Source organism: Capronia epimyces (genome assembly GCF_000585565.1).
Source record: "Capronia epimyces CBS 606.96 chromosome Unknown aczIQ-supercont1.10, whole genome shotgun sequence".
NCBI lineage: Eukaryota > Fungi > Ascomycota > Eurotiomycetes > Chaetothyriales > Herpotrichiellaceae > Capronia > Capronia epimyces.
The window spans coordinates 551,674-578,434 of NW_006912913.1; the positions used below are offsets into that span (position 1 = coordinate 551,674).

A 26,761-nucleotide genomic window follows, 5' to 3' on the forward strand; every position below is an offset into this window, starting at 1 on the left:
CCAGAACTACAACCAGAACTACAACCAGAACTACAACCAGAACTACAACCAGAACTACAACCAGAACTACAACCAGAACTACAACCAGAACTACAGCTACAACTACAACTCCAACCAAAACCACAATCCGACCAGACCTTGCATTTTGATTTCTTCGTCTTCTGGGTTGTCGCTTGTTTCCTAGCTTACCTGATGGAGAAGACATTCAATTTCCTGCGAGAAGGAAAGGTCCAGGTGGGCAGCGGTGTTGGAGATTTATACTATACAGTCCATTGATGGCTCAGTGCCGGCGCGGTGAATACATATATGTGTACGGAGTGACTGGCCCCCTGAGCTTACTCATATACACCCCTGGGCTGAGGAAGAGGAAGAGGGAAGAGCATGTATGGTTGGTTGGTGAGGATCTAGTCGAGAATCTCCCGATGCGCTTAACTCGGTGTGATCACCGAACAGTCTCTTGACTCTCAGACCCCAGCACTCGCTCAGATATCTGGTCGACAACAAAGACCACATACATACATACACACCCACACCCAAACCTCGCTGACGCTGACGCATCGCAAGAGCAAGACCGTAACTGTAACTTTTCCATGTTCCATTCAAACCTCACAAGGCCATGTCTATCTTGATCATACAACACGCTTGACCTGTCGCAGACAGTGAGTCAGCTCGGTTCCGGCCGGAAAGAACTGGCTGCCAACAGAAACAGAAACCCAAATCAAGATAGATGCAAAGATGCCACGACAAGCAAAGGCAAAAGCAAAATCTTTGTTTCTTTTTGGTGTTTTGTTTTTCGTTTATGGAAGGGGTCGGCTATTCACCTCGAAGAAACGCTTCAACCACCACACTTGGAAAATCCCTTCTCCTATCAACACGCCCAACTGGAAGATCGACCACCATTTGACTCGCGAGTTGGTGCTTTCGGCCGTGTTTCGGTGCGTTCGTTCACGGACGACAATGTAGGCTTGTTCGTCCTTCACTTGGGCAATAAGTTCGGAGAGTTTGCGGACTATTACCAAGTCTTGGTTAGTGTATGTACGAACAGGATGGGAACAGCAACAGCAACGGCACAGCAATGGGTTTGGGCTGCGGTGTAGGTTTGTGAACGTGAGTGGGTATGGAATGATATTTAACATACCCTCTTGGTCCAGCGGATCCTGTGGCGCCTCCGACTCAGGCACATACACGATGCCGTGGACGTTGAACGACACTTCTTTGCTGTTGGCGGACCAGTGCTCGTTGCTGAAGCAGTAGACGTATTTCCCGTCCAGGCGGGCGTCGAACGAATAGTCGCCCGACGAGACCGAGTTGATTTGTGTTTCGTACGATCCCGACGGGTCAAGAATCTGGACAGCGAACGCATCAGTATATCCAGGCTTGTTGAAATTATTTGGTTCCAATGTTGGACTGGACTGGACTGGACTGGACTGGACAGGTGTCGGTCGATCACAGATCACATCTCACATACGTAGAAATCAATATCCAGATTCCCCGAACCCCCAAACTCCCGGTCGCCCACTTGGAATGTCACCGTCATCTTGTCCTCCTTGTGTAGTTCTTCATGGAAGCATTCCCTCGTGTGCGCTCTCAGCTGGATGTTGTGTGCCACGCCCGCCCCTATCCATCCTGCGAACGCGGCATACGCCGCCACTGGCCCGAAACGCATCACTTAGGCGGTCGCGCCGTCGGCTCGAATCAGAGGAACACTGGGGTTTCAGCGTACAAGACAAGAGGAGGTGAAGGCGGTCGCGTGCGGTGCGGTGCGTCCAAAGTATCGCTCGGTCGTGGACATTGAATTGAATCGATGCCCCTGCGGTTCCTGGCGCAGTGCAGCGACTATGCCCTTTGGGATTTTGTGTCCTGCTGCTTTAAGATCCCGACCCCTAACCCCTTCCACCTCGAACAGTCCACAATGCTTTTGTCGTCCATCCAAGGCGAAGCAGTCCCGGCACTTTCTAAAATTGTTGGAGATGAGCTCCGTACACACGTGCTTACGACGGTGCTATTCCGCAACAACGGCTAGGCTAGGAGCACCAAACACTCCTGAGCATGCGCACGATACAAGATACCCAAGCCTTGCATCTGGCAATCATCAAAGCAGAGGCGGAAGACGAGACCAGATCGATGCACACGAAAACTAGAACTAGATTGGCGATTGGCGATTGATTGATTCGAATTGAATTGAACCTCTATCGCTATCAGAAGTCGCCTACTCGAACCCAGAACCCAGAACCCGTGGTGAGTGAAGCAGGACATATCCCGCCCTGCCTCTGCCATCATAAATAGCGTTGAACCTCTTGTATCAACTTCAATGTGGAATGGTCTCCATCTCCTTTCGGGATTGGGAGTCATCGTGACGGCATTGCCCGCTCCACCGCCTCCATCTCCTGACTCTGCTGTGCATGTTGAGACTGGAGGGAAGAGAGAGGGGTGCGAGGGTCAGATCGTTCACAGTGATAGTGGGTTTGTTTGCTTTAATCTCGTTCACAGCGACGGTGGGATTGCTTGCTTTAACCCGCTTGCTTCAACCCACTTGCTTCAACCCACTTGCTTCAACCCACTTGCTTCAACCCACTTGCTTCAACCCGCTTGCTTTTACTTCAACCCTGCAAGACTACGGTGAAATGGGTGTCTAGTGGTCTGTCTATCTATCTGTCTCAGTGAAGTCGCCAATGCTGCCTAAAGAAGCTACTGATGCTGAGGGGTTGAATTGTGTCACGGGTAACGGGTTAAGGATGGGAAGAACTCGAACTCGTTTGGCTTTTGATTTGCTGGTTTCAATATCGTCTCGGGCTGCGGCTGCGGCTGCGTTTGCTGGTTTTACATTTGGGCGATCACGGTCTGTGGAAATCTGACTCTGACTCTGACTCTGACTCTGACTCTGACTCTGACTCTGTCTCTGTCTCTGACTCTCCCTCTGTCTCTGCTCGAAAATCAAGCAATGAGAGTGAATATAGGAAATATGAAGGGTGTGGCGGAATTGACAAAATGAAACCACAATGAGTATCTGTTGGCCACCCGTCTGGACTCTGGTATCTGGTTTCATTGGGTTCCACAGACTGAATAAACTGAGGTTACAGCTTATTGAGCTCAGCTCGGTTGAAATCTATCGCGAATATCTTCTATCTTCTCTCATCCTATCCTCGTACCATCACATCACCATCATATCAGTCCTACGACACAAGAACAACAACCATGTCGTCGCACGTAAGTTTCTGCCTTCTGCCCGGCGAGTGCTGCACGCATCAAGACTACATGTTCAGCGCGGCTCGGTCCTAGAGCTGCTGCGCGAAGCAACTTTCTCTCGGCATCACACATAACCACACTTTTCTTTGCCTGATTCACTTCTGTTGTCTTCGTCGCAGTGTGCCTTTCCTTTCTTCCCACCCAGCTGTTTAACTCGAATACGCAGGAACCGCCATCTTCTTTGTCACGGTCACACATTCCCTCCACGCTGTCTATCGTGCCCATCATGTCATTCACCTTGTTCCACACCCGCAAAGACGGCACTGTCAAGCCCATCAAGATGTCCATCTTCGACGCCTTCCGAGGAGTTCCTGACCCAAAACCTAGGAAGCCGAAGCCAGTAAGCATCCAAATATCAGGATCCTGATCCAAATCCTCGATGAGATCTGCTCTGCTCTGCTCGCCTAGTCAGACTACACACCACTGACACTGACAAACTTTAGTGTTCTTGCTGCGGAAAGATCCACCCGCCAAAGCATGCACCGGAAGTCACTCCAGAAACCACGGCAGAAGCCGCTCCCGACGCCACGGCTGAAACCAAGGCAGATCCCGCACAGGAAGGGACAGACGCCAAAGCCCCAAAGGGCGAGAAGAAGGATGACAATGACAAAGACAAAGACAAGGAAGCCGATGACCAGATCATGCTACGTATGAAAGCCGAAAACGCCGCCGCCCAGTGGAAGGACATCCTCGCCGCCACCAGCTACACTGACGAAGGCGAGCTCAAGGGCCGCTGGCGTCAAATCAAGAACCAGCTGGCGGATTTCAAAAAGGAAATGGCTGGCAAAGAAGACGGCAAGAAGGAGGAAGAAGAGAAAGCCGAAGAGAAAGACAAAGACAAAGACGGCAACACCTCGAACGAAGAGAAAGCCAAGCTTGCCGAGCGGGAGGCGAAAGCAGAAAAGAATCGCCAGGAAGGACTGAAGAGACAACAAGCAGCCAAAGAGAAGAAGGAAGCTGCAGACCAGGCTGAGAAGAACAAGGTATGGTGTTTTATGGCTTGCTTGTCCTTTTGCGCTTGAGCCCTATCATCCCATCAGGCTATGTCTCCAGAATAAGACAGGACAGGACAGGACAGTCTAAACTGACTCGCTGACTGACTGACTGACTGGCCACTGCTCCAGGACGACGCGCCACAACCAAAGACCAGAGGCGAGACGGGCGAATTGAAGATGTGGGCCGAGTCGTACGACAAGAAGAAATGGCGCCTCATGGCATCCAAGCACTACGACAGGACGGGCCAGCGTATCTCGCCGGAGCAGGCTCGCAAGATGGCCGAAGCCAAGTGAGTTCGACTGGCGGGAAGTGAGTCGAGTCGGCCAGACAGAGCTGTTTAGAGCGTGGTAGGACTGGGTTGGGCTGGGAAGGGCCGTCTGGGAAAAGCAAATCGTGGTCGTTGGCTGTTGTTGGGTATGGAAGACGGCAGGCAGACAACCAACGCCAACTCAGGATATGTCGGGCGAGGCCGCCATGGCCAATGATGAATGAATTAATGCAAGAGCGAGAGCGAGAGCTGCTCGACCGAAGACGTGCTTTGGAGTTGCCCTGGACACCGCTACTATGCTACTTAGCACATTATTGCTGAATTATGCCAGTTGGTACATTATTGCTGAAGTGAACATTTCAATGGTCTGCTGGCGCCTAAGGCCATCAGTGCCTGTCCGGGGACCCGGGAACTCAAGGAATGAATCGGCTATCTACTCTTTACTACTTAGTAGAGGTGGACGAGCTTTGCTTCGGCACCCTGGGAGATATCTGTGGCCTCCTACCGCGCCTTCATTCCTCTCCGGTGATAAATGAGACTCCCACCTCCCACCTCCTACATCCCACCTATCGTGTCATCGTAATAACCTCTAGCGTTTCTACCCCAGTTCCATGACTTGGCTTGCCTTCACGCCTTTTCGTCATCAACTCGCGAGTCCAGCCCCCCTACCCACCAAACGGCTGCGTGTATGACCTGGTTCACAACCTCCATGTCATTCTGACTCCTCGGCGCGTACAGGACCACCCGAGTCTCTGCGGAACGGCCGGGGTGTGATTTGCTCATGGCCAACCACGACGCCAGGCGTGTAGAAAGCGGATGGCGCTGGCCCCAACCTTTTTCTACCACAGCCTTGACATCATGGGGATGTAATGTGCACTGAATCAAGCCGCTCGACCGGTCGGCACGAAGGATTTCGCCATAGTATCGGGTCTCATCAAAAACACGGTGGCGCGCGAACAGAGTGACAGGACCGTCGGCCTCAAAAGTGGAGCTTCCCAAGTACGTTGTCCTCGGGTGTCGGACGGAGATGGCGGTGATGAGATCTTGGAGGCGACCCGGGACTTCAATTTCCTTGTCCAAGCAGGGTAGTTGTGTGATTTGCTTGGGATGACAGGTGCCGGACACAGCCGGGCGAGACCCAGAGCGTGGAAGAAGGGGTTCAAGATAGCCACGCGATGACAAGCTCGCGGGGATAGACGGGGGAATAGTAGGATCCGAGACAGAAATGGGTTTGAGGAGCCGCTCATAGATGCGATGAGAAATGGACTGAACTGCTTTGCCTTGCTCGCTGTGCAAGAGTGGTGTGATGTCCAGGTTGACAAATCCGAGAACGTAGGTGATCAAGGCGGAGGCCATCAGGATGAAGGCAACCGCATAGAAGAGGGGAGGGATGCATCCGTTACTGACTGCCATGGCTAGGTACGGTGTGTGGCCAGCGGGAGACAGAGAGTGTTGGCTGAAGAAGCACGAGAAAACAGGCAGAGAAATGAAGCTGAAAGCCTCAGATCAGAAGGTGTGACAGACCTTGATAGATATACCCCTCGTCCGATGGCATCGGAGTTTTAGGTCCTCACGCCCCGAAGTAAAATGAAGCGCGTGGTGGTCAACCGTGCATGAAAGTGCGCCAGCAGTATGGCCGCGGACGGATAGAAGCTCACTCCCAGTGTCCACCGATAGGATAGCATTGATCGAACAGCGAAAAGACGTCAGGGGAGAGTTTGAACTTGGCGAACTGCTCTACACAGACGACTCTCAACTACCCACTTTGGCAGGAACTGCCATCGGAGGGCGGTGATAACGAAACGGGGTGCGGACGTCGCGGGTACCTACTAGGGAGGAATGCAGGGTGCATAGACGCGCCACACTGAGCAGGCTCGGGTCTGTGTGGAATCGACCCTCCGGCGGAAGATCGAAGATGATAGGAAGATACACGTCGCTGGTGTACCGGATGGGAGACAAAGCTTGCTATAGGTGAATGGGTGATAGGGTGATGCAGTGTCGTCGAGCCGGAAGTGTGAAGCCTGGTAGGTGCCTGGAGTTGCGAGATGGGAGATGCAGTTCAGGGCACACTAGACCCAAACCGGCACAGCGCCGGTATGTCGGAACATCGGCGGCCAGACGCCGATGGCACGTGTCGCACCTTCATCGTATCTGGACAACGTTACTCTCCGTCCTCCGTGGTACGTAGGTAGTGAAGTATCCGTACTACCTCTGTCACTCCAAAGCACAGCATCTTCTGCTACGATGTTATCATCCACCATCGCCCCTCTCCCATCCCATATCGACCCGGCCAACTCGTCGCAAAGATACAGTACAATATTCTCAGGAGCATAGATTGCACGGCCCTTGCAGATCCCATGTGACAACCCTGCCCGTTCAGACCCTCCCGCTCCCGGCCAATGAGTACCAGACGGCCACTAGCCACGCTCATTCCACGATGGCGAGTCTCAATTCTATGTGGCAATACTTGTGACTGGTGGATACCACTGTAAGATCGAGGATGCACCCAGGATTGAACCGCACCTCCCTTCTTTTACCAAACAAAGGGGTTGAGGCAAGACTGCGTGATGGCTGATGTTTGGACCGGCTGTTTTCCGAGGACAAAATGCCAGTATACACCTGAATCTATTTTGGGAATGTGAGAAGCAATATTGTCTGCTGATGATTTGGCCATTCCTCTCAGTATGCCACTCCCGGCAATCAGCCTCAGCCACCGTCGGGAAATAGCGCTCATGGCAAGAAACGTCTGACCCGTACGGAGTACATGTGGTAGGTTCTGACGAGGAATGAAAGGTATGGTTATTCGTGGACGCAATGTCGGCAGTAATTATAGCATTCGTCTCGTCCGCGACAGCACGGTTGCTAAAGCCTCGGCCAATACCATTTCGAAATCAACCCGCGCCGCAATGTCTCCGAGGCATCGTATCAAACACAACGCGAGAAACGGAGGACCATGTCATAGGGTTTCAAACGCTGCAAGATTCCCGTCGACAATCACCTACCCTAAGGCTTGAGCCCAATGTTTTCATTCAACATGCGGAGCTACTTGAGGAGCGGGATTGAAAGTTCAGAAGAGAATGCGTGCCTTCAGACATCCAGAAACACCAAGGCTCTGTCGCGGAATCTCAGTTGCATCAAATTCGCGAACAGATGTCGGCCTCGGCTATGGAAAGCGGACGAGAGGAACGATAAATGCGAGAGCCAGCGCATCGTGTTTCAAGGTTTCACGCAATTCCAGCGTTCAATGCCTTGCCACTTTGCCACAACAAGTATAGACAGCTGATGTTGCTCGTCCACCAGGTTAGACTCCTGGTGTACGATAATTGCTCGGTGTCCACCGTCAAATATACCACCGCATAGACTATCCTGGCCACTGAGTAAATGACACATGCACGATTGATGGTCTCGTTGCCGACGCTCGAGACAACTGCGAAGAGTACACTGCCAATAAACATGGGAAAGTGTTCAACAGAGTTGGCGTGGGCGGCTTCGTTGCGCTTCAACAAGTTGAGTTGTTTCCGGGTGATTTTGCCATCCTGCACAGCCTTTTCTCCAAACCGAGCCACGTCTTCTCGAGGGTTGACGTTGTGATCGATCCCATAAATTTTCTTGAGCAGGCGCGACGAGAGTAAGACGTAGGCAAGGATGAAGTTGAAGATGGCGTGGTAGGGAGCCTGACATGGGACGGGCGTAATGCCATTGGAGCGTAGGCCGAGCGCGGTGACAATTGCAGACATGTTGGCGGGTTCAGGTAAGCAAGCACCGTGGCTTCAAGGAATCAGTTGGATCTGGAAAGCGTTACGGCCTTGGGACAAGATTGTTTCGGTTCGAGGTTCGAGGTTGGAGTTTGAGAGTCCAGATGCTTCATGTGTCTGTTGATCGCAGAGAGTGACGTCATGGTATAGAGGTATGGGATTCCAGAATGTCAGCCTCACCGCAAGAATGTCTGCAACCTGCGTCGGCGGCTCTGTTGCCTTCAAACTGACCTCAATATCAAAACACAATAGACAGACGTACGCGGTCTGGTCCCTTCCGCCATTGCGAGTGTGCTCTGTTGCTCCTAATGATGCGACTCCGAGACTCTCTTAAAGAGGCGTGGCTTCCATCCACATTGGGTTGGTGCAAAATGACTTGCATAGAGCTCGACATCTTGCAGCTCGTCAATGCGGGGGCAAGTTTCATGATCCTGCGAAGTCAACACTGATCTGACCTCTGCCTTGCCACGCTCAAGGCATCATCTTCGAGTCCCCCTGCGCTTCCTGTTTCATTTATATTCCTCCCCTACTCCTACTGATACTACTACTATGCCTTGACACGTGTTATCTTGGCCATGGCGTGGTTGTCGAACCCCTTCGCTTTCACTCGCTGGCCCGTCACCATCCTCACCAGCATCCTTTACCTCGCTGTGCTCATTCCTCTCCTCATCGTACACACCGGTGTTCCTTCTCCTCCTAAATCAGAAACTCCCATCCATGGCATAAATCTCACTGAGGCATGGCTCGACCTCCAGCTGCTCACCTCCTCCTACCACCCGTACAATAGTCGTCGTAATGACGAAGTCCATGCGTGGCTGCTTCAGCGGATCAATTCTCTTCTAGAAGAAAATACCGGTGCTTCTCTGCTCCCTACAGAAACTGTTTCTAAGGCATACGTCTTCGACGACACTGTCTCCAATTCGACCTTCTCCTCGCCCGGGATCTCACCTTCGTCGGGGATCAGCGTTTATTTCGAGGGTACCAACCTAATCGTCTACATCCCGGGCATTGACGATGATGCAACGACTTGGTGGCTGGATCCTAATGGAAAACCGTCTAAGCGGAATGCTGTGTTGGTCAACGCTCATTATGACAGCGTCTCCACCGGCTTCGGCTCGACCGATGACGGCGTCGGCGTGGTCTGCATTTTGCAGCTTGTGAAATATTTCAGTACTCCGGGCAACAAACCACAGAATGGCGTGGTGCTCCTTCTAAACAATGGTGAAGAGGATTTCTTGAACGGAGCCAACGTGTTCGGCCAACACCCCATGTCCAAGGTCGTGAGCACGTTTCTAAACCTCGAAGGTGCCGGAGCAGGTGGTCGGGCGGCGCTGTTCAGAAGCACAGATGAGGCCGTAACGAAGGCTTATGCCCATTCAAAGTATCCTTTCGGATCCTCGGTCTCCGCCGATGGCTTCAATCGAGGTCTTGTTCGCAGCCAGACAGATTATGTCATATTCAATGGCAAGCTGGGCTACCGCGGACTGGATGTTGCTTTCATCGGTCCAAGAGCCCGCTACCATACTGATCAGGATGACTCGCGGCACACTGGCAAGGCCTCTTTGTGGCACATGCTTTCCGGAGCCGTCGCTACGTCTCGGGCGTTGACTTCTGCCTCATTGACGACAAATTTAGAGCCCGGGCACACACCAGGGAGTCCTTCTCTGTGGTTTGATTTATTCGGTCGAACGTTTGCCATCCTCAAGGCCCACACTTTCTTCGCCCTCTCTGTCACTCTTCTGGTCGTTGGACCTATTCTACTACTTCTCACACTGGCATTGCTATACCGTGTGGACAAATTCTATCTCTGGTCGGGATCCCGGCCGTATCACATGCCCAACGGCGACGACGAGATCCGGCTCTATGGCTGGCGTGGATTCTTTCGGTTTCCCTTGATACTTTTGGCCGCTTGTGCCACCCCTATCGCCCTCGCTTTTCTCCAAGTCAAAGAAAACCAACATATTGCGCATAGTAGTGAGTGGGCAGTGTGGAGCATGATGATTTCGTCGTTTGTCTTCGTCGCATGGTTCTTCTGCCGCGCCGCTGACTTTAGTCGGCCTTCGTCCCTTACCCGCGCGTACGGTTTCTCATGGATATGGGCTGGCTGGTGGACCTTCTTGGTCGTTGCAACGGTGTTTGAAGAGCATTTCCACCTGCTTGGCACCTATTTCGTCCTCATCTATGCGGCCACGGTCTGGTTCGCGACCTGGCTATCCTATCTTGAACTCTTTTCCCTTCCCAAGAAATCAGTTTACTGCCGGGGGAAGTTCGGAGAAGACCACGCGTCATCTAGGTCACGAAGCACCTCCAGGCCACCACATGCATCTGCTTCTGGGCAGGAAGACAATGCCGAACAATCCGAAAATGAAGAAGATGAACCTACGGAAAGGTCCAGCCTGCTACGAAGTCGAGGACGCTCCACATTCAAGGGGTACCATCCAGAGTCCGATGAACCAAGCCCTGCCGCCCCAGTCAAAGATGACCAGGGTGACACTTACGAAGAGCAGGAATGGAGTCAGTCACAGTGGACCTGGCTGTGGGTGCTACAAGTAATCGTCCTGGTCCCTATTAACCTCATCCTCGTGGGACAGCTGGCGCTTCTCACGACCGAGGCCCTTCATCAAACAGGTCAAGACGGCAGCTCCACGTTCTTGGTGTATATTATGATTGCTGTTTGTACGATCCTGCTTTTCAGCCCTGTGGTCCCAATTCTGCATCGGTTCACATGGCACGTACCGATATTCCTGCTTCTGGTCTTGGCTGCCACCATGATCTACAACTTGACAGCCTTCCCATTCTCACCGGGCAATCGATTGAAACTCTTCTTTCAGCAGCAGATCGACCTCGATGCCGGCAACAACTCGGTATCACTACAGGGTGTCCCACCCTATGTTCGCCACGCAATTGCCAACCTCCCTAGTTCCACAGGGCAGGAGCTTGCTTGCATCAAGACTGGGCCGTCAGACAACCTAGAGAAATGCTCTTGGTCTGGTATAGCGCCCAATGTCGTCAACCCGCCGAAATCGCTACTGGAGAAGCAATATAAAAGTTGGCTGAATTTCAACGTCACCAGAGTCAACGTTAGTGATAGTGACAACAGAGCACGCTTCATTCTCTACGGCAGGAATACAAGATCATGCAAAATCACCTTTGATCAACCTATCAGTGCGTTTCAAGTGGAAGGGCAGGCACCAAGAGATAAACGGTTCACTCCTGTCCCTGAAGGGGGAAGTCAGGAGATCCGTCTTTGGTCGAGGACTTGGGACCGTGCCTGGACAGTTGACGTGTCCTGGGACAATCCCAGTGCGGATGACGATAGCAAGAGCAAAGCCTCGACTACCCCGTTGCAGGGTAAGGTTGTGTGCTCTTGGAGTGATGCGAATCAAGTCGGAGTGATCCCTGCCTTCGACGAAGCCAAACATTATGTGCCCAGCTGGGTGGCGATCACGAAAGCCGGTGATGGGTTGGTTGAGGGATACAAGAAGTTCCAGGTTTGATGGGGTTGACAACCAGTGGTTTCGGTCTGTTGGGCCATGCATGAAATAGGCGGCATCTTCTATAGGGGTTGGCGTTCCAGGTTGTGGCTTGACTTAGCACATGTTGGAACTGAAGCGTTGAGTTGACCAAGAAAAGCGTACTGTACCGCCAAGATTGGAAGAGTAGAAAAGATTCTTCAGCTTCCTACAACCGTGTCTCGCTTTAAGATCTGTTTGGCGCCTGTGCTTGTATGTACATCCTTCTGGTAGGCCGAGTAGGTATTAGGTTTAATATATTGGAACGACTATGACAGTACGTACGCCGGGTGGTGAGGGCATACTTCGCCTTACGACAAAGAGCATTCCTCTCAACCAGGTATAGGTATACAATATCGCAGTGGCCTCGACAAGCCAAATGCTGTATACGGAGTACAGAAGGGTCAACGTCGGTACGTGTCCCAAGTCAGGCCGAGGCCAGGCCAGGCCAAGTCGGTCAAGCGTCCTTTTGAGATACAGGCCCGATACGGTCTATGCTGGAGTCCAGCATCTGATCTGGGCGGAAAATCCAAATACCCTGTCGGACATGATATGATGCGCGGCGCTCGAGCGGTCCATCATCAGACAACGAATTTTGACAAAAGGTCCAAATGCCCAAATGTTCAAATATCCAAATGTCCAAATCCACAGCCCGAGAGCAATACATCCCATCCCGCATCAGTGAATAACACTATCCCCTGCGTCCTTGGAGGCTTTGCCCTTGAACAATTTGCCCAGCTTGCCTCCCGTAGAAGCAGGAGCAGACACGTGTTGCGTCTCTTCTTTGTCCGCCTCGGCCTTTGAGACTGTGTTCTTCCAGGCCCCCACGGCCCCTCTGTTGCGGTACTTGATCAAGTCCTCACCGCGCAGAATACAGTCATCGGCCGGATCTTCTGTGCCGATGTACTTTCCCGCGTCGTCCTTGGCGTAGTGCGCCATGTACTCGCGCCGCGGGATCCGGCGCATCGTAAAGGTCTCGCCCGGTTTACTTGACTTGCGGCGGAAAAACGAAAACCTTCTGCCACCGTCAACTTCCGTTGCTGGTGGGGAGGCTAGTTGCCGTGGCTGTTGCTGTTGCTGTTCGGCGGATTGGCGCTCCATGTCTTCCGGTCTCAATACGGGGACATGGATGAGTGACTCGTCCGTGAATCTGACGGGGAGGAGGTTGGCAGGCCCGGCACCCCAGGACTCGCTTGCAGACAGGGCATCCATAGCAGAACCGGCTTTGCCAGATGCTGAGTTTAGGTATGCCTGGCCTGTTGCCTTGGAGGACGGTATATCTGATGGTTCGACCTTAGTGGAGGATGTCATGGTGAGGTTTGAGGATCGTGAATGAGGCCTTTCTAGAGTCTTTCTCTTCACATGAGGGGATATTATATCGCTCTGCATGGAATATCCGTGGCGAGGGGCAATCTAGATTGGCCGGGGTTGATGTAGACTCTAAATTTAGATCTTCTTGCTCGCTTCCAGAAGTCGGCCAAATCTGGGGTTGGGGTCAAGCTTTAGCTTTGCCGAGTACCCCATGTCACGGTAGGCCCACGCCCTCGGGGAATGTCCAGCGGAAAGACTTGAATCCTGGCACTTTGTGTAAGGTACTGTACTCCATATCTTATTGCTCACGGGAGGCCGCCGGTATTTCAACAGAGGTTCTGCTGGAGAATGGTCACACAAAAAGGCAAAAAACACGTCTCACAAGCCCAGTCGTAGAGGGGTTGGTGAGTGAGTGAAAACCCGGGTCTTATCCCAAGGGTTTTTTGACCGCAATTTCTGGTCGCATTATTTATGGTCGAGCTTATTTATGGTCGAGCTTATTTATGGTCGTGCTTATTTTTGGTCGTGACATGGTCAAAAGGTGGTCGCTTGTGGGATTCGAACCCTGTTTTGTGGTCTGGTGTTGTTATTGTTGCTGCTAGGATGCCGGGTAACCGTCGCCTTGGTTGAGAGGACTTTTCTGCAACTTCATATATGAACATGTGAATAAGATGGTACAGTCAGGTGACTCGTTTGTTCTGGAGACTGAAGATTTTGGTCTTGTGCTTTACTTGCATGGTTACTTACAGCAGGATACAGTATTCTCTCGCATCGATTGCTCTCTCGCATTGATGATTCTCAATCTAGTAACCGATCCTCCCCGTGGGCTATGCAAGTCGTCTTTGATCGGATCAATGAAGAGAGACCAAAGGGTCCAGACGGCGAACCTAGGTCGTCACCCTGCAGCGCGGGGTGCTATGGCCTGTATGGCCTTCAGAGTCGAGTCTGTGAACGACCGGTGACGGAATAGAATCCTCGTTATGACAGTGACGATAGCGATGTCTCTCAGGAAGAATTCCATATCCATGCCATCAATGAGGCGCTGGGGGCCAACAGTAAAAATGGGAGAAGTATCTACTTCTCCATCACTGTTGGCGTAACTTGGCCAGTGCAGCCATGACACCCTCGCTTAGTTCCGGTTCTTTTCTGGCCCCTGCTTGAACAGCCTTGGCCTTCTCAGCGTTTATCGTCCTCGACTCCTCTTCGGCAAGTGCAAGGAGTGCTGCCTCTTCGTCGTCCGAAACTGGCACCTCCTCTAGTCGAGGTCGTTTCTGACTTGGACCAGTGTCGTTACGTTTCGGACTTGCCACAGCTCCCGAGGCCTGTCTGCTCAAACTCGGTACAGTGGAAATGGGGATAGGAGTGTGAGCACTGTCCAACCTCTCGGCTAGCATGCCCGCTCCGTCGGACCCCACCGTACTTTCTTGCCTTAGCAAAGCCGCATTGGATTTTGCGGCTCTTTTCACACGGAATGGCTCCCGAACTGTCGTCACCCAAGCTTTGATTTTCTTTTCACCCCAACCCGGCACCAAGGCCAGTTCTTCTGGTTGTGCATTCACAGCGGCCCGGAGAGAACCAAAATTGGAGATCAGACTCGCAGCGTCGGTTTTGTTGATTGTTCGAGGCGTTGTGACAAACTCGGTCAGACTCTCTTGGTATGTCTCTGCCTGGTGGGCGCGGATAGATGTGGCCGAGGCGTGTTCATAGGATTTGTAAAGTTCCAAGTAGCGGCCCGCTTCTTGGGATGACCAGCAGAGGATGAGGGTGAGGTTATTGATCATGGAAGTTTTTGACAGCTCTTTCAACGCCTCCTCATGATTCGTGAGGTCTACCATGGTCAGCAAAATGCGCAGGTTGTAGAGCTTGCCCAGTTGTCGTATGCGACCGTAAATGTACTCGGGGTGCAGACGATGGTATTTCAGCGAAAGGAACAGTGCGCACGTGGTGGCGCCAACGACATAATCGCAGGGTATTTCAGCCCACTCCCATGGGACAGAGGTGACATGGTTTAAAATGGGATTGCCCTTTTGTCGAGTCGAGACCAAGATGGCAGAGGGGCCTTGTCTTTGAGGCAATGCCTGCGGCCGTGGCTGCACGACTTTTGGTGCGCCGGTAGTAGCAGGGCTGGCAGTTCGCGGCGGCGGTGCCGACCGTTGGACACTTGTCTCTGCGGCCAGAAACTCAGCCTCGTCGAACTCGTCCGCCATGACCGGCTCGAGGCTGGAGCAGCAGAGTGTTGAAGACGCGGCGAGTGCCTTTGACCAGAAATGACACGCGCCGACTCCCGTATATCTGTGCTTCACCGTACTTCCACTGTAGTACGGAGTACAGGAGTAGCAGTCATGTGACCACAGAGGTCAGGTGACCATTTCCGTCGTCCACATCATAAGCACAGATCCGACGTCAACCACGGGCATCAACGGCGACAACAGTACTCGAGGCATAGCCGCTGGGTATCCCTAGTCAAGTAAAGTGAGTCTAACCTCTAGAGTGCATCCATACATATGCGTACTGCCAGTGACTATGCGGCAATGGAGGCTCTGTCACAACTCTCCTACCGGATTCAGCCTTACCCACCCGGTGGGCGCACAGTCGGCGTTGAGCGCCCCCTAAGTCGAGACGATAAGCAAGATTCCCTTCATTGGACAAGGGCGCAAAGCGACCACATGCCGGATCTTTGACACCTGCGTACCCTGTAGGTGTTAAATACCGAACTGATGGGAAATAGAGGGCACCAGCCAGTCTCACACGTACCAAACCCGGGCTATCCAGTGCAGTGTGGAATATCTAACGCAAAAGAACTCGTATTTCCTCTTAAGAGTCGAGTCGATCCTAAGCTGTGACAGTCTAGGAAAGCCACGCACAAAATGATTGCCAAAACACCAAAGCCTCCTCGGGTGGCCATTATCCGCGACTACGAACTCAACGCAGAATGGGGCTATGAAATGCTCGATTCGATACGCAACTGTGTTCTGAAGGCTCAACCCGAGGCCGAGATTCAGAACTTCCAGCCCATCGACGGAGGCGATGTTCCAGATGCTTCCACCTTCGACCTGGTCATCCTCACTGGTGGCACTGCCGACCTCACGCTTCCAGAGACCGATCCCTGGGTGACAAAAGTCTTGGATTGGATCAGGGATACGGTAGCCAATAGCCCAACGACGAAGCTGCTCGGCATATGCTGGGGCCATCAGGCCATTTCACGTGCCATGGGCGGCACAATTGCGTACCGAGAAGACGGTCCTCTGGTAAACGCGAGACTGAGCCTGATCCATATCGTCTATCACACTGACTCTTGTGGCAGATTGAAGTCCAGAATGTCCCGCTCACCGAGCAAGGGCGAGAGTTTTTCAAGGGTTACCAGTCACTAGTAAGTCGATCTCTGGAAACAAACGGGCTAGAAATGGTAACTTATTGCGTCTCCAGCGACTCCATAAATTTCACAGAAGAATGGTGAAAACAGCTCCGCCGGGGTTTCATTACCTGGCGGACAACCACGAGATTTCCATGTCCGATTCCGAGCAGATGATGACTTTCCAGGGCCATCCGGAGATGACGGCGCACATTGCACAGGGTCTGGTCGCCAACAAAGATGGGACATATTTACCTGATCCCAGTCCCGAAGGCGTAGCCCGCTTAAACCAGGCACTTGAGAAAGATGAGGATGGCAAGAAAGCATTTGCCAGGGTCATGGCCTGGGCATTTGACAACAAAGTTTGAATTCTGAGGATCGAGAGCCGTTCTCCCCAATTAGCTGCCCACTTTCACACTGTAAAGTGGCAGCATCGCCTGGGGATATACTCTGTCTACATTAGCTGCTTTGAAGATGTACATGACTTGATTCTCCGTATCTTTTGTCCTGGATGGTTTCGAAACAGGCCACTGACAGGTACCCGTAGCCAATCTTGCAAACGCTTATCCTAGTGAGCCTGCGCATACATTCAATGCCGCATAACGCAATAACTCGGCGAAGAGGATCAATTGTTGCGAGAGTAGCGACAACCGCACAGAGTAGTAATTAAATGGAAGTTGAAGTCGGCGGCAATGCCAAGACCTCTGTCGGGAACCGGAGTTACTGGTTCTCCGCTGCATTCAAGTTTCTCTGGTTGGAGAAATTAAATTTTGGTTGGACCGACTGGCTCAGTTTCTCAATTTCTCAATTTCTCAGCTTTTCTACTCTTTGGTCAAAGAGCAACTGTGTGTTGCGACAATGTCAATAGAGAAAGGCCCCAAAAGGAGAAAGCTTTCCAGTGGGAGTTATGAAGCGGTCTCTACAGACACTGAGCAACCACCCCAGCAAGGAGACGACCATTCCAAGGATCCCAGACGATCGCTTTTCGTTCGTTCCCTGCCCGCCTCTGTCACGGCCGAACGATTGACGGAATACTTTTCGGAATCCTTCCCCATCAAGCATGCCACTGTTGTTCTTGACCCTCAGACCAAGGTTTCCAAAGGGTTCGGCTTCGTGACATTTGTCGATGCAGAAGATGCACATGCCGCTCTGGAGCAGTTCAACAACTCGGTGCTGGACGGGCGAAAAATCAAGGTCGAGGTCGCCGAATCACGACACAGAGACGCAGAAGACGGACGCAAGAGCGGGACAAACACTACCGCCCAAAAACTACGTGATCAAAGAGAAAAGAACCGGGCCGAGATACAGCCACCAAGGCTAATTGTCAGGAATCTTCCTTGGAGCATCAAAACCCCAGACGAACTAGCCTATCTCTTTCGCAGCTATGGAAAGGTCAAGCATGCCATTGTGCCGAAGAAAGGGCCCAAGGTGCAATACGGATTCGGAATTGTCGTGCTCCGGGGCAAGAAAAATGCGGAGAAGGCAATTGCTGGTGTCAATGGGAAGGTTGTAGATGGGCGCACCCTCGCGGTCGACTGGGCAGTCGATAAGCAGACGTGGGAAGAGCAGCAACATGCCGCTGACGACGCCGCCCCTGCGGCAGAGGACAAACAGGCGGATGCATCCACGGGAGGAAACGCTTCAGCGGCCGGTGTCGCCCTGCAAAAGACCGATCACATCGAAGACGATACCAGTTCAAGCGAGCTTTCCGACGAAGATGATGTCAACGACCTCGACGCTCTAGATGATCTAGATGATCTGTCTGAAGGAGAGTCAGACCTGGACCAATCCGCACAAGGCAACCAACCCCCGGATACGAGGAATGATACCACGGTATTCATCAGAAACCTGCCATTCACGGTAGACGACGACATAGTGAAGGAACACTTCGCCCAATTCGGACCTGTGCGTTATGCCCGAGTTGTCTACGACCCGGAAACAGAGCGGTCGAGAGGCACCGCCTTCGTATGCTTCTTCAACCAGGAAGACGCCAAGAACTGCGTCAAGAATGCACCCAAGCACGAGTCCCCGTCAGAGAATGCCGATGGCAACAAGAAAAGAAAAGGCGAAACCCTGAAGCACTCGATCCTGCAGAACGAAGCTGCGGATGCGTCCGGCCAATACACCTTGGAAGGCCGTGTTCTGCAGGTCTCGAAAGCTCTCAGCAGGGACGATGCAAACCAAAGGGCGAGTGAGGCAAGCGAGAAGAGAGACATCCGCGACCGAGACAAGCGGCGGCTGTATCTGCTTTCAGAGGGGTCGATCTCCAAGTCCTCCAAACTGTACGAGCAGCTTGGTAAGGCGGAGATCGACATCCGAGAGACCAGCGCTCGGCAACGGCAGCGGCTGATCAAGAACAATCCCAATCTATGTCTCAGTCTGACCCGTCTGAGCATCAGAAACATCCCCCGCGGCATCGGCAACAAGGAACTCAAAGCTCTTGCGCGAGAGGCCGTAGTCGGATTTACCAAGGACGTCAAACAAGGCCTCCGGCAGCCTCTGAGCAAGGAAGAGTTGAAGCGGGCCGAGGAGGAGATGCGACAGGCTGAACGGAGACGCAGGTTCTCGGGGAAGGGTATAGTAAAACAGGCCAAAGTGGTTTTCGAAAACAAGGAGGGCAGCAAAGTGAAGGACGAGGCAGGCCGAAGCCGGGGCTATGGGTTCATTGAGTATGTCACTCATCGAAACGCTCTTGCGGGTTTGCGCTGGCTCAATGGCCATTATGTCAAAGCGCCCAAGGCCGAAGGCGGCGAGCGAGGAAAGCGACTGATTGTCGAATTCGCCATTGAAAACACACAGGTAGTTCAACGGAGGAGCGAGAGAGAGCATAAAGTCAAAGAGAAGAAACCCGGGGACAGTAAGGCTGATGAAGGTGAAAAGCCTGCCAAGGACAAGAAGCGCAAGCGAAACGACAAGGGTGGCGAGGAAACAGCTCCGGACACATCGACTGCCCTGGACAGCGAGGAGAAGAACCGGGCTGCGAAACGGAACCGGATCATTGCGAAGAAACGTCAAGCCAGAAAGTCGCGCAAAGGTTGATGATGGTTGACATAGATACCCGCTGGTTGCGAATAGCTGTAGCGATCGATCCTAGCAACAAGGACATTTGTTCTATTTAGATCCGATCCAAAGTGCTCTCGTCTCATACAATGTCCCAGATTTCGACCTCCAATGTCGTTATGCACGATTGCCATGCCATCACTCGCTTTCGTCTTGCGTGTTGTGGGCGCCGGAGACCTATGGCAGAAGATAGAATCAGCAGCCGTCTGAGGTAGACAGACGAAAATGGTAACTGCTGCGTATGCCCAATAATAAATGTGGTAAAATGAGTTGTTTCCTTGTCGCGTGCGCACACGCACGCGCTCGACTCTTTCGATCTTGTGACCTCCGTACTCGACGTGAAGGGCTAGGGGAGAACCAGCCTCAAGGCTTCTGCTTCTGCTTCTGCTTCTGCACGATCAAGACACTGCACTGACCTTTCCCACGATGTTATACCGCTTGCTGAAGAAGGTATACCACTCATCCAGCACCGTCTTGTATTTGCCGTCGAGATCATGCCAATCCGGCACGCAATCTTCGGGTTTCAGGCTGGATAAGGCGAGGGCGCGAGAAGGATCCTTTCCGGCAAACACTATACATGTGGTGCAGTCATTAGCCCACTGCAGCGCAGCATCGCATGCGCGCACCACGAGAGACGCCCTGGGATCTCGCGAGGGGAGGGCGGTGACGAAGGACAACCGGACAGCAGGCAGTACGAACCGTGATATTGGCCCTTCTCGGCATACGCAGGGTTTTTGGACACGTCGAAGACGGTGCCCTTGATCGCCACCCAGGTCGGCTTATCCGGATTTGTTCCTGTGGGCGCACGCGACGGCGCAGTCTCAGCACAAGCGTTGTTTATAAGGAAAGATAACCCTGAAGGTGGTGTTCGGCCACCAGTGTTCCTCCTGAGGTGGGTTTCAGCATACCGTCACATTGGGCCAACTCTTCTAGCGAGATCAGGTCGTCCTTGGGGGCGCTCAGGTCGACCTTGACCTTAGGTTCGAATCGCTTGTTCTCTGTATAGGGACTGGGTGAGGTTGGGTCGGTCATGGTGGTGCTGAATTCAACACGAACCTCGGCCGGTTTCGGACACTGGATGGCAAGAGCAAGAGAAGTAAGTGTCAGGAACGAGTTATAGTGAGTGTAGAGGTGGTAGCAGAAGCGGGAGTTGGAGGAGTATAGAATTGAAATGAATGAATGAAGCAAGAGATGCCAGCTCCGGCAGCAATAAATGCGACCACACCGCACGGAGCTGGTGGACCAAGCACGGAGCAGGAAAGTGGCTGAGCAGGCCTATGATGTCGCAAGAGGGTTGAAGGCACTGGTGGCACCAAGGGGTGAGGGTTGAGGGTTGATTACGGAGTACATACTCTTTGAAGAACCACAACTACTGTATCTGTACTTAGTACCGTACAGGATGACAGTCAGCTTAGCTGATGGTATCTGTTAGGTGTCTGTGTCCCAGTGGGATCGACTGGCTTGTTCTAGGCTTGTTGATTGCGACGGCGATTGGGATTGTGGGCTGGCTGGACCGCGGGGCACTGGCTTTGACAGCGGAGGAAAAGAGACGTTGGAGGGTACGGATAAGAGGGCAGGTGTTGCACGTTGTGTGAGGAGTGCGAGTGTGAGTGGTGTGTCCCTGGCTGACGCTACTCGTGGTCCAGCGCAGGCTGCCCCTCACTACTACGGAGGACTAATAGTACTACCGAAGTAGTATGATGCGTAGTCATCATGACCATCGCATTAGTTACCACCGAGGGAGAGGGGCAGCGCTTCATCATCTCGATCCATAGGTACTATATCCAATACAGTATCCAAACAGTGTGTATCAATAATCAGAAATGATCAATGACTCTATCCTGGCTGGCCGACCATAGCACCCACAGCACACGTGGCATATTTCTATTCCAGCAGCACATGCTTGTAAATGCACATCCCACCATCCTACGTCCGTATGGTCGTAGAAGAAGTAAATTTGGCTCGTGATATGCTACCTACTATCTACTAGCCCATGGCCGAGCATCTTTGTACACTTACTTGCTCTCCGACCTGCTGTCTTGTCCATGAGATCCGGACACGCAGTGCTCCCTTATATTCCGAATGCTCTTTCAGGGGCTAAGGTGAGGCTTCACAGGCGTCTCCACCATCAAGCTCATCAAAGAGTGAGCCACCTCAGCAGCAGCAAGCACCGTCGTCTCTCCCGCCGTGTCGTAGACGGGCGCGACCTCGACGACATCGGCCCCGATCACCTTGAGACCCTCCAGGCCGTCGAGAATGCTTAAGAGCTCTCGGGTTGTCCACCCGCCCACTTCGGACGTGCCTGTGGCCGGGGCAAAGGCAGGGTCCAGCACGTCGATGTCGACCGAAATGTACACATGGGTGTCCCCTACACGGGCCTTCAGCTTTTCGACGATGCCGGTGACGCCGATCTTGTCGATATCCCGAGCCGTGATGATTTCAAACCCGCATCGTTTGTCGTTCTTCCAATCGTACTTTTTGTTCATGCCAGGGGCTCGAATGCCGGCATGCGCCGAAGAGTTCAGGATCAATCCTTCCTCGTGGGCGATATGGAGAAACGTGCCGTGGTTCACTCCGGCATAATGCGAGACGCCTCCGCCGAGGACTTTGGGATCCTAGGGAACATCGTGATCGGTCAGCATGGTGACCGTAGATATTGTATTGCACTTGGGAGCTCGTCACCAAGGGCATGTCAAGGCTGCATCGAGCTGACCTACCCAGGTGTCGATATGGCTGTCGAAATGGATCACACTGACGGGACCCCAGTAGTCGATGGTGGAGCGTAAGGCTGCCAGCGTCGTGGCGTGGTCGCCTCCCAGCGTGATGATGCGAGGCACGGTCGCCACCTCGCTGGTGTTGGCTGTGCGACCGGCCACAATCTTGTGCGCCTTGCCGAGCTGCCGCAAGGCCACGGTGTTGTCGAGCACCGTTAGAGGCGCGTCGCCACAATCTACGATCCTTGCCCAGGACAGGAACGTGTTGTCGTGGGTGTAGGGGCTCCAGGCGGCGGGCGCGGCGATTCGTCGAGAACCCCTAAGGTGCACGGGGGATGTTATCAGGCATGTCTTTTGTCAGGTCGGACCAGAGCATCAGAATTGAGACATGGTTCAGGAGTTGGTGGTCCATGATTGATAGACAGCCAGATCCTTCGCCCTCGCGGGTGTCTGTCCGGTGGCCAATTTGACATGGGGTCAAGTAGGCGATAGTATCTTGGTGACTGGAACTTACCATCGTATCCCGGCCGGCCCAAACCGCGCCCCAGGTCTTCCCGTAGTGGCAGTGTCGAAAGGGGCTCCTAGAAAGGCGATATCGTACTTCCCAACATCGTCCTCTGGCGATAAGCAATGGACCCAAGGCAGATTCGAAAAGGTAGATAGTCCTGCGAACTTGTCAAACTCCAAGAACTGATCCGAGTTGGCGCCCAAGGGAGATTGATAGTCCTGATACTGGTCCTGGTTCTGGCCAGGGTCTCCATTGTGGTGAGCTTGATGGGGGTTGCTGTTCGCCTGCAGCGGGGCGACAGGAGGGAAAACGATATTCCGCGCCCTCAGGCTGGGAGGGCACAGGAAGAGTAGGGCGAGAGAGGAAAGTGAGGCCTGGACGGAGAACAACATGATTGAATGATAATGACTGTCGAGGCGAGTTGCACTTCAAGTTGTGGTTGTGGCAAGCCGGCACCAGCCGGGGAAGTATGTACAAGCTCAGGTAAGAAATCTGGATCTGGTAAACCGAGCTATGTGAGTGGGCGGCTCAGCAATCAGAGCGAGAGGCTGTCGGTCTGGACAAGATACGATTCGAGGACTAGATCAGGCTTGGGTCCATTATTTCGAACTCACAGTTAGTTCATTCGTAGCAGTTGAGAGTGTTTAACTGGTAGGATGGCAGGATGGCAGGATGGTAGGATGGTATACCAGATTCAAGGCATGAAATCCAGTGGAGGGCCACAGGCTCATCATTATTGTCTGTATCTTGTATCTTGGTTGCTGATAGCAGGGTGTGATTCTCTATAGTCCGTAGTTTTAGGTGCTTAGGGGCCTTGGCCTCGCCCGGCGCAGGAACAACAGCCTTAAGTTAGCCCTAAGGTTTAAGCTCTCTCAGCCTAAGCCGCCCTTCCACCCCTCCCACTTGGCACCCGGCGGCGTCGCTGTAATAGGGGTCTTAGGCGTCTAGGGCCTGGGCAGGCTGCCAAGAACCCCGAGGCCGACCAGTGTCGTCAGCCCAGCATGATGAGCGCTCTCCCTGTTACTGTTCTTACTCTGTAGGTAGTATGCTGGTGGTAGACGGATACTGTCCAACCTCGCCCTATCTTGTGTCTTGAGCCTGGATGAGAGTGCTCTATGCCCTACTATGTACGGTATGCTAAGGAGCTCCCACGCCACACAGCTTCGAGCTCGCGAGTGAGCAGCTCGTCAAGATAAGTCATCAGTCCATGCCAGAAAGAGCAAAAAAGGCCCATTCCCGTCCCGTCTCTATGCCTTAGCCAAGCGTCTTGGTCATGCAACATCCCATTCAGCCTCCTCCCGCACACTGGACAGTCTTGTCCTGTCGCCCAAGAGCCAAGTCAAGCCCCCAGTTCCAGACCAGAAAAAAGTCTGCCCTTTACCGGGTGCCACACTTCGATCAGAGGTCCACTCACTACGCTACGCTTTGCGTTGGCGTATGGATAGGACATTATACATACGTTGGAATGGAATGGAGTGGGATGACCCTGGTTGTCAATGCATGGGCAGTCGATGAGCCCTTGTCCATGACACACATGGTCCAACCAAGATCTGTCACTACTGCTACATATTGATGGACTCCCTTCGCTGTCCCGGTTTCTCCTGTCCGTCCTGTGTGTTCAAGTCCAATCCAAGCTCTTCCTCATCATGCCAAATCCAAACCCCCTAGGTTACAGCGAGAAGGACCTGGCTCCTCCCAATGTATTGGACGAGACCCCCCTCGCTCGAGGTATCCGTACCCGCACGCACGATGATGAAGAAGAGATCCGACGAGGCTCAAAGACCCCTCGCAAGCCATCGGTCGTCGCCGCGCTCAAGGCCAATTATGGGATCGCCCAGATTCCCTCGGACGGAGACAGCATCAAGCTCGGCTTCGACTCGACCCACCGGAAACTCAAGCCCAGGCACATCCAGCTCATAGGCATTGGAGGCACCATTGGGACGGCCCTGTACGTCCAGATCGGCCGTGGCTTGCTTAACGGCGGTCCTGGCAGTCTGTTCCTAGCCTTTACTATCTGGTATGTCCCCCGTATTATCTTCTTCTCTTCGAAGCTTCACGCATGGGAATTCCAAACGGAAACGGGTCGTCATGCCCAAGCAAGTATAAGAACCAGCAAAGAATGGACATACATGGCCTCACCTCCTCAATCGGCGTGGCATCTGGGCCGCAAATCTTATCATCTCATATCCTAGCGACAGGAACGGAAAGGAAAAGAAGATAGGCTGACAGACGACACTCTCCCTCAGGTGCACATTCATTCTCTGCGTGACCAACTGCATGGCGGAAATGGTGACGTACCTCCCGATCTCGTCGCCATTCATCCGGTTCGCAGGCCGCTACGTCGACGAGGCATTCGGAGTGGCAGCCGGGTACAACTTCTTCGTGTTCGAGGCGATGCTGGTGCCGTTTGAGATTGTGGCGTGCAACGTCATCATCCACTTCTGGAGCGACGTGGTGCCGGCGGGCGGCATCATCGCCATTGTGATCGTGTGCTACGGCGTGATCAACGTGTTCGCGGTGCAATGGTACGGCGAATCCGAGTTCTGGCTGGCCCTGGGCAAGGTGTTGCTGATCGTCGGCTTGATCATCTACACCTTCATCGCCATGCTCGGCGGCAACCCGCTCGGCGACCGCTTCGGGTTCCGGTACTGGAACCACCCGGGCTCGTTCACGGAGCTGTACTACGACGGCTCGCTGGGCCGGTTCTTGGGGTTTCTGCAATGCCTGATCCAGGCCTCCTTCACCATCGCCGGCCCGGACTACGTGTCCATGGCGGCCGGGGAAGCCGAGAACCCGCGCAAGGTGCTGCCCAAGGCTTACAAAGCCGTCTTCTACCGGCTGACCGCCTTCTTCATGCTCGGCTCGCTGTGCGTCGGCATCCTGGTGCCTTACGACGACCCCGAGCTTATCGAGGCCTTTTCCTCCGGCAAACCCGGCGCCGCCGCCTCCCCTTACGTCGTGTCCATGAACCGCCTGCACATCCCCGTGTTGCCGCACATTGTCAACGCCATGGTCCTCGGCGCCGCCTTTTCCGCCGGCAACAGCTACGTCTACTGCGCCAGTCGGAGCTTGTTCGGCCTGGCTCTCGAGGGCAAGGCCCCGCGCATCTTCACCCGCTGCACTAGGAACGGTGTTCCCGTCTACTGTGTCATGTTGGTGCTGTTGCTCAGCCTGTTGAGCTTTTTGCAAGTCAGCAACGACGCCGCTGTCGTTTTGAGCTGGTTCGTCAACTTGGTAAGTTGGAAATCGTTATTTTTCCCTTTCCCCTTCCTCTTTTACCGGGGGGGTTTTTTCGAGTCGACACGACAAAATGGAGTGGTGTTGTTCAGGCAAGAAATAGTGAAATAGTGCTATCCCTCAAGGCATCGAGTGCTATCCCCAGGAAGACAGGACAGTACAAGACAATACTGTAGAGAAGACAAGACAGTACAAGACAATATTATAGAACCCCAGAAGATTCGAGGCCACCAGACTAATCTGTCATGTCCTCTTCACAGGTCACGGCGTCGCAACTGATCAACTTCGCCGTCATGGCATTCACCTTCATCCAGTTCAAAAAGGCCCTCGACGCCCAAGGCATCGACCGCAACTCCCTACCCTACAAGTCGTGGTGGCAGCCGTTTTCCGCCTACTACGCGCTGACGGGCTGTTTCATCATGACCTTTGTCGGCGGCTACACCGTCTTTCTGCCGGGCTTCTGGGACGTGCCGACCTTCCTGTTCAGCTACACCATGATCGGCGTCTTCCCGGTCCTGTTTGTCGGCTGGAAGCTGTACAAGAAGACGAAATGGATGAAGCCGCACGAGGTCGATCTCAGAAAGGACATGGACGATCTCGAGGAGTATGAGAGGTCTTATGTGCCTAGACCACCGAGGTGAGTTACGGTCTGAATGTTTTCTGGAGCTGAGCGGTTCGGGTTCCTAATTGATCTGTTTGGGTTACTTGTCTCTTGTCTGCTGTCTGTTGTCTGTTGTCTGTTGTCTGTTGTCTGTTGTCTGTTGTCTGTTGTCTGTTGTCTGTTGTCTGTTGTCTGTTGTCT

The 26,761-nt window shown here is 53.2% G+C and overlaps 12 protein-coding genes across 12 annotated transcripts; 5 read left to right on the forward strand and 7 right to left on the reverse strand.

Annotated features, from left to right (window-relative positions):
* Positions 1-797: 797 nt before the first annotated feature.
* On the reverse strand, positions 798-1,666 carry A1O3_09743 (uncharacterized protein; the record flags this gene model as incomplete). The annotated part of the gene is made up of 3 exons (XM_007739836.1): positions 798-1,009; positions 1,139-1,346; positions 1,469-1,666. 3 exons carry the CDS (start codon positions 1,664-1,666, stop codon positions 798-800), a joined length of 618 nt encoding a protein of 205 aa, XP_007738026.1.
* A 1,806-nt stretch (positions 1,667-3,472) lies between these two features.
* A1O3_09744 (uncharacterized protein) lies at positions 3,473-4,535 on the forward strand (the record flags this gene model as incomplete). The annotated part of the gene is made up of 3 exons (XM_007739837.1): positions 3,473-3,586; positions 3,690-4,229; positions 4,371-4,535. The coding sequence occupies 3 exons, from the start codon at positions 3,473-3,475 to the stop codon at positions 4,533-4,535; spliced, it is 819 nt and encodes a 272-aa protein (XP_007738027.1).
* Positions 4,536-5,137: 602 nt separating this feature from the next.
* A1O3_09745 (uncharacterized protein) lies at positions 5,138-5,923 on the reverse strand (the record flags this gene model as incomplete). Its single annotated transcript, XM_007739838.1, has 1 exon — positions 5,138-5,923. The coding sequence occupies one exon, from the start codon at positions 5,921-5,923 to the stop codon at positions 5,138-5,140; it is 786 nt and encodes a 261-aa protein (XP_007738028.1).
* Positions 5,924-7,734: 1,811 nt separating this feature from the next.
* Positions 7,735-8,247, reverse strand: A1O3_09746 (uncharacterized protein; the record flags this gene model as incomplete). The annotated part of the gene is made up of 1 exon (XM_007739839.1): positions 7,735-8,247. The coding sequence occupies one exon, from the start codon at positions 8,245-8,247 to the stop codon at positions 7,735-7,737; it is 513 nt and encodes a 170-aa protein (XP_007738029.1).
* Positions 8,248-8,840: 593 nt separating this feature from the next.
* On the forward strand, positions 8,841-11,762 carry A1O3_09747 (uncharacterized protein; the record flags this gene model as incomplete). Its single annotated transcript, XM_007739840.1, has 1 exon — positions 8,841-11,762. One exon carries the CDS (start codon positions 8,841-8,843, stop codon positions 11,760-11,762), a length of 2,922 nt encoding a protein of 973 aa, XP_007738030.1.
* Positions 11,763-12,455: 693 nt separating this feature from the next.
* On the reverse strand, positions 12,456-13,088 carry A1O3_09748 (uncharacterized protein; the record flags this gene model as incomplete). The annotated part of the gene is made up of 1 exon (XM_007739841.1): positions 12,456-13,088. One exon carries the CDS (start codon positions 13,086-13,088, stop codon positions 12,456-12,458), a length of 633 nt encoding a protein of 210 aa, XP_007738031.1.
* A 1,085-nt stretch (positions 13,089-14,173) lies between these two features.
* A1O3_09749 (DNA excision repair protein ERCC-1) lies at positions 14,174-15,295 on the reverse strand (the record flags this gene model as incomplete). The annotated part of the gene is made up of 1 exon (XM_007739842.1): positions 14,174-15,295. The coding sequence occupies one exon, from the start codon at positions 15,293-15,295 to the stop codon at positions 14,174-14,176; it is 1,122 nt and encodes a 373-aa protein (XP_007738032.1).
* Positions 15,296-15,955: 660 nt separating this feature from the next.
* Positions 15,956-16,808, forward strand: A1O3_09750 (uncharacterized protein; the record flags this gene model as incomplete). Its single annotated transcript, XM_007739843.1, has 3 exons — positions 15,956-16,336; positions 16,393-16,458; positions 16,515-16,808. 3 exons carry the CDS (start codon positions 15,956-15,958, stop codon positions 16,806-16,808), a joined length of 741 nt encoding a protein of 246 aa, XP_007738033.1.
* A 490-nt stretch (positions 16,809-17,298) lies between these two features.
* Positions 17,299-19,479, forward strand: A1O3_09751 (uncharacterized protein; the record flags this gene model as incomplete). The annotated part of the gene is made up of 1 exon (XM_007739844.1): positions 17,299-19,479. One exon carries the CDS (start codon positions 17,299-17,301, stop codon positions 19,477-19,479), a length of 2,181 nt encoding a protein of 726 aa, XP_007738034.1.
* A 419-nt stretch (positions 19,480-19,898) lies between these two features.
* On the reverse strand, positions 19,899-20,532 carry A1O3_09752 (uncharacterized protein; the record flags this gene model as incomplete). The annotated part of the gene is made up of 3 exons (XM_007739845.1): positions 19,899-20,071; positions 20,200-20,295; positions 20,409-20,532. 3 exons carry the CDS (start codon positions 20,530-20,532, stop codon positions 19,899-19,901), a joined length of 393 nt encoding a protein of 130 aa, XP_007738035.1.
* Positions 20,533-21,590: 1,058 nt separating this feature from the next.
* Positions 21,591-23,114, reverse strand: A1O3_09753 (agmatinase; the record flags this gene model as incomplete). Its single annotated transcript, XM_007739846.1, has 3 exons — positions 21,591-22,115; positions 22,218-22,533; positions 22,729-23,114. The coding sequence occupies 3 exons, from the start codon at positions 23,112-23,114 to the stop codon at positions 21,591-21,593; spliced, it is 1,227 nt and encodes a 408-aa protein (XP_007738036.1).
* Positions 23,115-24,368: 1,254 nt separating this feature from the next.
* On the forward strand, positions 24,369-26,600 carry A1O3_09754 (uncharacterized protein; the record flags this gene model as incomplete). The annotated part of the gene is made up of 3 exons (XM_007739847.1): positions 24,369-24,739; positions 24,969-25,956; positions 26,220-26,600. The coding sequence occupies 3 exons, from the start codon at positions 24,369-24,371 to the stop codon at positions 26,598-26,600; spliced, it is 1,740 nt and encodes a 579-aa protein (XP_007738037.1).
* Between the last annotated feature and the right edge of the window lie 161 nt (positions 26,601-26,761).